A 10,675-nucleotide genomic window follows, 5' to 3' on the forward strand; every position below is an offset into this window, starting at 1 on the left:
TGGTTATTTTGTTTTTAATTTTTATTTTATCTATTATTATTATTTAAGTTTAATTTTATTTTTGAGAGAGAGAGGGAAAGAGAGAGTGCTAGTGGGTGAGGGGCAGAGGATCCAAAGCCAGCTCTGTGCTGACAGCAGAGACCCTGATGCAGGGCTTGAACTCAGGAGCTGTGAGATCATGACATCAGCCAAAGTCGGAAGCTTAACCAACGAAGCCACCCAGGAGCCCCGATCCTTGGGTTTTAATATTAAAATATTTAACCGAGGGCCCACTGGTAAGAATGTGGCATGTGCCTGCACCTCCAGTGCAATCGCTGGGATTTCTAAGAGACCTCCAAGCGGGTTTGTATCCATTTAACCCAGTCTGACAGCTAACTTGGATGGCCTGGCTACATAGTATCTGAAAGGGGCAAGCACTTTCTCCAGTTTACCATGAGAAACTGGTTTGCGGTCTTGAAAAGCAGCCGGAGAGACTCAGTGGCACCTCAGGAGTGACCTCTGTCCATCTGAAACCAGTAAGGGGTGACAAAGGGACGTGTGCAGAAGCTGGAGGACCGGTGGGGCAACTGGCCAATTAGAGCAGGTCTATAAATATCTGAAAGAGGTTACAGTGTCTGGGGGTCAAACTGTTGTCACTGACACTTCTGTCTCTGGGGGTCAAGGAAGGGCTTGTCTTAACCCGCTTGCTGCTCGGGACTCCTTTTTTGTAAGGCAGCCTTAATGAGATATTCAGAAAAGGAAGGAAGCTTATCATTTCTATAATGTTAGGTCCTGTCCAAGATTTGCCTCTGGAGGATTAGAAAAGCATTCTGCACACGAGGCTGCACTGGAGGGGGTCTTTTCAATCTACATTTTGTAAACCATGTTTTTAAAAGCCTCTGTTTTGGACCTAGAATTTTAAAAGCCTAAGAATTGCTTCAGAATAGGCCCCTGGGTTCCATGAGGCCCTTTAACACCTCCCTGCACTACTTCCTCGAGATGGTGATAAAGGCCAAAGCAAAATACAGATGGGTAGGTAAGAAAGCCAGCAAGCTGCAGCCTCATGCTCTCTGAGCTTCCACCTTCTGCTCAGCATCCCCAAAGGGGCATCAGCCACGGGCCCCCAAACCACACTGTCTCTTAATTCAACACACTCCCCCAGCCGGCATTCTGAATCTCCCCGGAGCATCCAGAGGGGGCGTCATGAAGCCTCTTCATGTTGACTCTCGAGGGCCTCTGAGCCGACAGGCCTCTCTGAGTTGGTTTGGAGCAGAGGCCTTTCTCAAACAAAGCTTCGGGAGCTACAAGGGTAGAGTGCAAAGTTCCCAGGCGGGGACGCGGAGTTCCCGGTTCCAGCCCCGGCTCTGCCAGTGCCCTCCTCCTTGCCCAGCTGCTTCCCTCGGCCCTCCGCACCTCCCACGGAAAAAGCCCCCACTGGAAGATGCAGGAACTGCCTTGCTGACCTCTCAGAACCACCCCGGCTCGGACCTTCTAAGGACTGCAATTTCCTCCCAGCTGAATCAGAGCCTCACTTGACCCTGGTCTCTCAAGACCTTTCTTCTAAAGAGGTTCAAATTCGGGCAAGCAGAACTGCAGCCTCTGGGCAGTCCGCGGGGCACACGGATGGAAAAATCTATAGCTAATAATAGTTCTTTGAATTACGATGGCTCTTTACTCTTTTAGAAGTCGTTTTTAATCCATTACCACATTAAATAAAAGGGAAGTGAGAGGGGGGTGGGGTTGAGAGGTGGGTCAAGGCCAGACACCAATCTCGAGGTGGGGCACCTCTTAGATCCCCACCGCCCCCGCCCCCGTGCAGCAGTCAGGCTCTAGTCCCCTCTCCACGCTGCATCTCCGCCTTAGTGGGTGTAAGAGAGCATGACGCTGTGGGGGAGAGGCAGCCTGAGGACATGTACATAAATGGAAATGAAGCAACAATTCAGACCCACGGGGAAGCCCACACCATTAAGAAAAATTAGTAAACAGCCCTCATCCCACCTTGTATCTGCTTGGTAGGTTCTTTTCTCTATTTTGTGGCACAAAGGATTTCAAAACCTTAAGAGGAAACCTCCTCTAATAAATCGTGTACTACCTTGGATGTTGATCTTGGAAAACAGAAACCTCCACCACCAAAAAAAAAAAAAAAAAAAAACCCCACAAAATCATCATCATCAAACCAANCCCTGAGCTGAGGAAAGAGATAGCTGGCTTTAACCAAGAAGACGGCGTCCACCTACCACATCCGTGTTGGTGATCTTGGCCAGCAGATCTACCAGGGCGTCACCAGTGAGCGAGCTCACTTCCTCATCCTGCTGGAGCCCACAGATGGCGGCTCCCACACTTCCAGTTGCAATCATCGATGGCGGATACATGGCGAACTTAAAGTCTGTGAGGACAAGAGGCAGAAGGTCAAGGCACCGGAACAATCTGGATCCAGGGGCTCCCCAGCCTGAAGACAGTCAGAAATAGGATGGTGACAGGTCAGCTGCACAGGTGACCCCTTACGCTACAGACACATCGTCTCCTGAGTCTTCCTTCACAAGACACCCTTTATTTATTTGCCATCACTGTCACGGGTCCAGAGCTAAAATGGGGAGACCAAGGCAGGGAAGGTAGAGAGCCTATCTGAGCACACAGTGGAGCCTCAGAGGACTCAGGTCCTCCAGTCCCTCAGTCCACAGTCCTGTGAGGGCTTAGCATGGTGCAAGGGGCAGGAAAGTGAGTGAGACACAGTCTCCTCTGGGGGTCATGGAAGGAACAGAGCAGGGAGGTCTGAGATAAGTCCAGACAGGGAACTCGTGTGCCGTAAGTGAGACAGACCAGGTGATCAAGACATTGAAATGCGGGGAAAGTATAAGCAGGTAAAACTTTATGAACAATAATCCTGATGTGATCTTGCCATATTCTGTGGATAGTCAACAGGGATTAATGTGGCCCATAACAAAACAACAGATGATTTTATTTGAAAAAAGGGAAAAAGGAAGTGAGAGAGGCAGTAATGCAGAGATGGGTGATGAGGGCCAAGTTTTACACAATCCCCAACTTCTAACCCAGTGCCAAGGGCCCTCAGAACATTCGGAGAAAAAGCAGGCACCCAATATTAACCACTGCATCAGAGGGATGACTTGGTTTACATATTATGGCTCTTGGGCCCAAAGATCACATTTTCTTGCTGGAGAAAGAGTGGTTTGCTAAAGAGACGAACAACAGGAAGATCAATTCGAGGAGCTCAAACCCTCATCCACTTCCATTTCTCCACAAGCAAACAGAGGGGAGGCTCCTGTGACGGCTCAGCGTGGGAGACCAAACACCTCCTCCATTTCCTTCGAGTGCTCCCACAGGTTCTCAGTCTGGGGGACTGAGATCAGCCACTGCTCAGCCCTCAGGGGGAGATAAGGACACCCGTGCCTCTTATTCCTGTTGTTGCTGCTACTAACTGCTAACTATCCACGTGTACAGTCCCTTCCGGGTTATGTCCCAACTAATCCACACATCCACCACATAAGGTGCGCACGATTGCCTAATGTTGTGGGTGTAAAAGGGCAGACTTCTGAGACCTTAAACTGCCCATTCCTGTGCCTTATGTTGCTATGTGAAAGAGGTTTCTTCCATTACTCACTGTAGTCAGTCCTGGAGTAGAGCAACCCCTCCACAGTGTGCTACCTCTGGGTCTGCATCAATCCAGAGAGTTTACTATATGTAGTAGTGCAAGGAGGGGGGGTGGGACAGAGGGACAGAAAGGGGCCACGGGTCACACTTCTAATTACAGCATAAACATTAAGTTGGGATATAAGAAAAGTTCAACCTAATATTTTCCCCTTTCCAGTAAATGCCCGATTACAACAGCATATTCCATAAAAGCATTTTTATAGGTGACCCCATTGTCCAGCATCGAGTTGGTGGTGTTCTCAGAAACACTGCTGGAGCACTGAGCCACACACACACCTCCCATCTTGGCAGATTCCCATGAACAGAGCGAGCCTGGCTGCCTGTCAGTCTGTCTTTCCCCTTGGCTTTCTTCCTCTAGCTCGCTCACCATTTCTGCTTCTTGAGGGACGTAGATTACAGCGTTCTGCCCAAAGCCTGCTGTCCACTAGCCTGTTCAGTTCCTGCTCTAGCCCCACGGATGGTGCCAAAGTTGGCCTCCCTGCCTCCTGCTCTGCTGTAGGTCTCTTCCACATGGGCTCACAGGAGTGTTTCTCTGCCCAATAACCTCGTTAGCTTCCCCCTGTGACATTCATAATACAGAGGAGGCAGCCAGCCCATGGCCTTGGGCCCACAAAGGCCCTGGGTGGGAGCATCTGGCAGGGAAGGTCAGGAGCATGTCCCTGGCCCTCCCTTTCCTGTGTCCCAGCCCTCAGATCAGGAAGCACACCTCATACATGCCTGTCTTTGGTTGCCCTGCTGCACGCAAAACTGACTCCCAATTTTAGCAAACTAATTAACTTCTGGAAGCCAGGGGGTGTTTACAGTGTGGTCCTACGGTCCAGCAGGTGCTAAGGTTACCAGAAGGACTGTACCTCCCTTCTTGTTTTGCTAGAAAAATGCTCAAGGGCATCCTCCTAGGGATATGGGGCCCCTGCCTCCCGGAACTGGGGAGCACCCAGGATAAGAACATAGCTACCTCTCAGCAGCTCAGACTGGGGAGTGCTCCCGCGGCAAGAGAAGAGCGGCCTGAAACTGGGCCAGCCACAGTGGTAAACCAGGGTCTCCCTCTAGATCCCTGAGCACCTACCCAGCTCTCCTCTGGGGTAAGTCAAAAGGAGGTGACATTACAACTAAAAACCAGATCCAGACTGTGGGACCTTGGGTGAGTTACTTCCTCCTCCAGCCCCTGGCATTCCATTTGTCTAATAAAGGCTGGGGTTAGATCAGTGTTTTTTGACTTCCAGTTTCGGCTCATTGTTGGGTCATGAACCCCATTTGTGGCTTGTTTTTGTTGCTGTTTAACGGAACAGAACAGGATAGAAAGTATCAGGAAGTAATCATGTAGTAAGAGTAAATACCCTCTTGAGAAATTTTTGTATCGGTCTGATGTACGTTTATTATGTACATCCTGAGTTGTGTTATAAAATGTATTTTCTTTCCTCACAGCTTAGGTCAAAAATTTGGGGGACAGTAGGCTGGCTCATCTGCCAGGTGCCTTCCAGCTCTACTTGGCTCTTCCTTAAGGATCTAGAAGAACCACCCCCGAGAAAAGAACAAGCAAGAATCAATAGAACAGAGCATAGCTTCCATCAGCCAAGAGTCACGAGGCATATCTCTCCACAGAAACCAGGGCTAGTTCCGCATGGCATCAGGGGCTGCCCCAGGACCAGGCTCAGGGACACCCCCTCTCTGCTGGTAGGGGAAACAGCAGAGGGAAGAAACACCAGAATAAAACATCTAAAGGGTTATGTCCTCATACTAGCTCTAGTTAGCTAACCTCCACACTCAACTATGGAAAGTTTCACCCAGCCCATTCAGCCTCTCCTGGAAACCTCCAACTTTGGCTTGAAAAGTGTTCACCATATCCACTCGGGCAGGGGGCTGGGCAGACAAAATCAAACATCATGGATGCATGCTGTGACCAAGAGTACAACCTCCCAGAAACATCTAAATAAAAAGTACATATACATATACGGTGTGGTTGAAGTCAAAGGATTCACAGCAAACATTTGTAAACTTTCCCACTATTCGAAGGAAGTGATGTTAAGCAATTCTGTAATACTTTTTCTTAACATTATTCTATTTTAGCAAAAAGAAAATACCAAGTAAAAATCTCTTAGAAATCTCTACATCTCTTGGTCAAAACTACCAACAGGCTGTATCTTGGTGCAGAAGGCATATTCAGGGGTGAGAGTCTCTCTCTACCCTCAGTTGCCCACCCGAAAAGGTAAGAGGTAATGTCCTGAGCCTAACCCCCCCACCCCCCGCCGCCCGCCTTCCTCTGCAGCAGAGTGAGAGGCAATTCATTGATCAGTGATCCATTCCGACAAAGCTATCACAAAGTGTTCCTCCCCATTCCAGGCAGCATGGATTAACCCCCTGCCCCCAGTTGAAAAGCATAGTAATATAATATACCACGTTGCCTTCTAAATGGCTAAGTACATACTACATGGGTAACTTATTTAAAAAAAGCTTCTCAAAGAAAGGGGATGCTCAAGGGGACTGGAGCATGAAGACACTTAGGAGAACAGTCTCTGACGGCATGGGAAGGATTTGGATCAAGCAGCTGCAAGAACTGGAAGATGGAGAATGTGGAGGCCGATGACCTACCACCCACCAGCCATGTGAAGATGGGCAAGTTACCTGAGCTCTCTGAGCCCCCATTTTCTCACTAGCAAATTAGGAGAATGATACCCACCTCAAAGGGTTGTTCTGAGGACTGAACTAAAATAATCCATGGTTTATAAAAGCATCGTGCTTGGCTCATGGTAAGCAATCAGTGTCATCACCACTACCATTCTGACCACAGGAACCTCCAATGGGACTGTGAAGTGGAATTCTGACTGTTGGACATTCTGTTTAGCATTGGCAGGGATGAGGAGAAAGGTGTCCAGCACCCTGGGCGACAGGCGGATGTGGACAGCAGGCCAACCGCGCCAAGACCACCAAGAAGGGGGGCTCTGTGCCACCTGGAGAATCCTTCCTCTGTCACTTGTGCTGTGTGTCCCAGAAATGACCTCATCGCATCCCCAAAGCCTCATGCTGGTTTGCCAGGAGAGGAAGAAACTGAGGCCCCCATATGATGAACGAAGATAGAAGCTGGCCAAGTGCTCCCCAGTGTGCCCCATATCTACTCAGCGGCAGTTTGACCAGAGCCAAGGAGCAATGCCCACATACCGGAAGCCTCTAACATGACGTCCCCCTCCCCCAGGGAGGGGAGGGGTGAAAGCAAGAGGCACACCTTGGGGGAACCCCACCTCTACTGGTTGCTTACTCATCCATGCAACAGTAGTGGTGAGGTATTAATAAAACTGTAAAACTCATCTGTTTCAAAACACTTCCTTTTACAAGTGAACCAATGAATGCTTGAGAGGTTAAATGACTTGTCTAATGTCCAGAGCTGGGCCTAGGGTTAAGGTCAGGACCTCTAGACTGTGGTCCCAGTACTCTTTATAACTTACCAGAATGTGAATAGGTCCTCAAGGCCACGCCTCCCATATCCCACTAAGGAACACAGGGTGATTTTCCTATCAGAAGTGGAAGGAAAGCCCCCCCAAAGCAAGCCCTGGCTCAGGAGTCAGAGAGCTACATTCTAGCCATGGCACCAGTGAGCTGTGTGCCCTGTACTTAACTTCCAAGACCACCAGAGGCACCCTGGGGGTCCCACTGGGCTCCTTAACCTGGGCAAGGGCAGAGAGGGCTCCATATTCATCAACTTGGTATCTGCGGGTCTTGGTAAAATTTCACTGAAGAAAGAGTTGTGAGCACACAGATCTAAAACCACAGATTAGATGGCCTGCATGTAAGTTTAGCACAGACTGTTTTGGCTACGCTGTGGAGGCCTTGAAGTAGAAGAGCGACTGCCTTGCTTCTGATCACCACTAGGGGGCGGGAGATACTCGGTCTCAGGCTGAAGACCAACAAGGAAGCCCCAGTTACCCATTTCCCCCATCTCCCCCTTCCTCCAACCTGAAGCAAGGTGGAAGGTAAAAAAGCCAGGATCCCAGATGCTCATTGGCCAGCAGTTGGTGTCCGCAGCACACACCTCACCTACCACCCCTGGAATAGGTTCAGCACACCCTGTCCTAATGGGGAAGGACCATGGTGATGTCGAATGCTAATATAACTCCAAAGGCCTAGGTGGCGAGAGGAAGAGAGGAGATGGCTGGAGAAGAGCAAGCAGCCTGCTCCTCATTCATTTTCCAGCCAGAAGGGAAGTGAGATAACCCTGTCACACTGCCAGTCCCCACGGGGGGCAAGTGCAGAAGAACTGACACTACCGGTTGAACACACCACTTCCCCTCAACTCCACACCCTGTCAGCTGTGGGGGCAGCAGAGACAGGAAGGTGGCTCAAATTCTTCCCACCTGGCGACCGGCCAGGACAAACCTCCTTTTTGGGATAAGCGGCCAACCCACCTACCCTCTCTGGGCTCCTGCTATCATTCTACCTCATGATAGAAGGTCATGAAACACCTTTAGGTAAAGCCAAGGAAGACTGGAAACACAACGGTTATCATCGTCACTGGGGCTCCAAGGCTTGGGCTTTGGGGTGGGGAGCCTTGGGTGGGGCTACTCAAGTGCATGCTGCAAAGAGCTAATAAGCAAAGCATCTTGGGGTGGGGCCTGAGGCAAACAGAGGGAGTTGTAGGGTACCATGCATGGGTAGGGAGGTTAAGCACCTCCACTCACCCCCACACCAAGTTCAAACTCAATACCATTGGCTTTTCTAGACTAACTGGAATCATCTGTTGAGTGTGAGATCATGCATTAAGAATCTTCTAGTGCCAGAGTGGGATCCTGAGTCATCTTAAATGGTCCTTCTTTCATCATTTGCAGACGTGGGGGACTCCACCATCAGACCTACAACCTGGGAGATACTAAGGCTCAGTCCTGCTTCCCCAGGATGAAAAGCTCCAGGAAAGAGAATGCCAGGGGCTGTTAGTTATGAAGGTCTCCTTCTCCCTCCAATGCCTTCACTGACCATGACTGGCCCAGAGAGGAACACCATGAAGGTGGAGGCAGTCTCTCCTGCCAGAAGCCATTTTGAGCTGAGTAGGGAGGGGACAAGAGGGGGAGGGAGGCAAGGGGGGAGGGGGGCATCTCTCTGCCTCGCCACCATCTTACCCTCTAGCCCATAAGGAACACTGCAGCTTCGCTCCCCTTCCCAAGGCCTCTCTCTGCTCTCTCTTCCCCTTTCACACACACACATGCACTCCCTACACAGACTGAGGAACTACTGCCAGCTCTTTCACAACCAACTTATCCCATAAACTAGCCACACAGCCTCGAGGCTACCATCTCCTCCAGACCCACTGTAAGCCTGCAAGACCCTGGCTACAGGTACCCCTTAAGCTTCAAGGCAGAATATTCAGGACTGGGGGGCAAGAAGAGAGGCAAGAGGTGCCAGGAGCAGCCTGGACCTTCTCGGGGTCACCTACCTTTGGTTCTCAGTTACCTGTGCCTGCTACTTGCCGGGCAATCCTAGGCACTCAACCATCTGTCACACCCTGGCCCCCAAATGAGGAATCTCCTCAAACTGGAAGGTGTTTCCTCCAAGAAAAGCAGATCTGGGCTTTTATACTGTCAGGCCAACTGGTATAAAACTGCACATAGTGAGGATTCTATGTCACTTGGTCTCTCCTACAGACTCAGGCACAGATCAAGAAAGAAAAGCCTTGTGAGACAGATCCATCCTCCCGACTCAGGAAACTTCTGAGAAGCCCCCGCTGCTCTGACCAGCCCACACCTAAGGCTTAGTACTTGGCTTGTGGTTTCCATCTGGTTAGAGTTATTCCCTCTATCTTTCCTTACCCCCTGCCCAGAGCTGGTTCATGGCTCCCCCCAGAGGGCAGTCTTCGTGACTTCCTGTGCCACTCTCGGACCTCTGTCCTCAGTGCCCGAGTTCCAACTCCTTATTCTGGCCCCAAAGTTGGCAGCCACCCCAAGGATCTGGGCAAGAAGGCCAGAAGTGGGGGATGGGGCCCTTAATTTTAGAGAATGGGCCTTTACAGAATCTGGGGATCTGCCTATGCCTGGGTAATTCCACCTACCATCCCTACCCCAATCAGAGATCAGAATGGAGGAATGGATGGACCCCAAAAGATCTGTCAGTCAAGAGACAAGGTCAAAGCAGAACTCTGGCTAACAGCTGGGCAATGGGGGAGCTTGGGGTCAGGGGGTTGGCTGTCCTAGGGCCAGAGAAAAAAAGGACTGGTTGACCCCTCCCCCACAGTGAATCATGACAATGGAGAAGAAGGGACAGCCGGGCCTGGGAGACAAAATGACAAGTCAATGAGGGATTGACCTCTAGGGCCCCAGGCCAGACAGCAAGAGAAGCTAGGAAGCAAAAGAATGGCTAGTATCTAAAAGGCAGCAAGGTATCCATGGGGGTTATGAAGAATGCCCCCCTCAGGGCTGCAGGAAGGACAGCTTACTCTCTCATAAAGGGGCACAGGATACATTAGCACGGCCATGAGCACGGTCTGGATCTGGAAGGGCAGGACTACAGAAAACCGAGGAGACAAAAATCTATGCCCTAGAATCAAATGTGAGTGGCTGGGAACCCTACATTCAAGCCAGGGAAGGCGGAGGGCAAGGGGTCCTGCCAAACTGGATTAATTAAGGCAGTTGAAACAGTTAAAAATGGAGACTCTTGGTGGTGGCATTTTCACCAAGAGTACAACACACTATCTTGCACATTCCTTGGTTCCTAAAGTAGCTCTTTGCATATTGTCTCTTTCTGATTTTTGTTTTCCCAACCACCTTGAAAAGGCTGTAAGATCATGTATCAACAGGCGTGTTTTGCAGACGAAGAAGCTGAGGTTCAGAGAGGTTAGGGAGCCTGTCCAAGGTCATCCAGTGATAAGTAGCAAAGCCTGACCTTTTGACTGAGAACACAGAGTATATACACTATTGCATATTGTGTGATCCATCTGTACATACTTACAAATAACATGTAACAAGACATTGAAAAAAGTTAACCTAGAGTCCCACCTCTAAATTTCAACAACTCTCAGCAAACTTGGGCTGAACCCTCTGGATACTCC

The 10,675-nt window shown here is 50.0% G+C and overlaps 1 protein-coding gene across 1 annotated transcript in view; it reads right to left on the minus strand.

Annotated features, from left to right (window-relative positions):
• The window catches only part of CCND2 (cyclin D2), a 31,116-nt gene that overhangs the window by 13,387 nt on the left and 7,054 nt on the right, over nucleotides 1–10,675 (minus strand). The window contains exon 4 of the mRNA XM_077759171.1: nucleotides 2,217–2,391. Within this exon, the coding sequence (XP_077615297.1) occupies nucleotides 2,217–2,391 (175 nt within the window). The remainder of the gene's footprint in view (nucleotides 1–2,216; nucleotides 2,392–10,675) is intronic.

This window comes from Crocuta crocuta, unplaced genomic scaffold (assembly GCF_008692635.1).
Source record: "Crocuta crocuta isolate KB4526 unplaced genomic scaffold, BGI_CrCroc_1.0 scaffold72, whole genome shotgun sequence".
Classification (NCBI taxonomy): domain Eukaryota; kingdom Metazoa; phylum Chordata; class Mammalia; order Carnivora; family Hyaenidae; genus Crocuta; species Crocuta crocuta.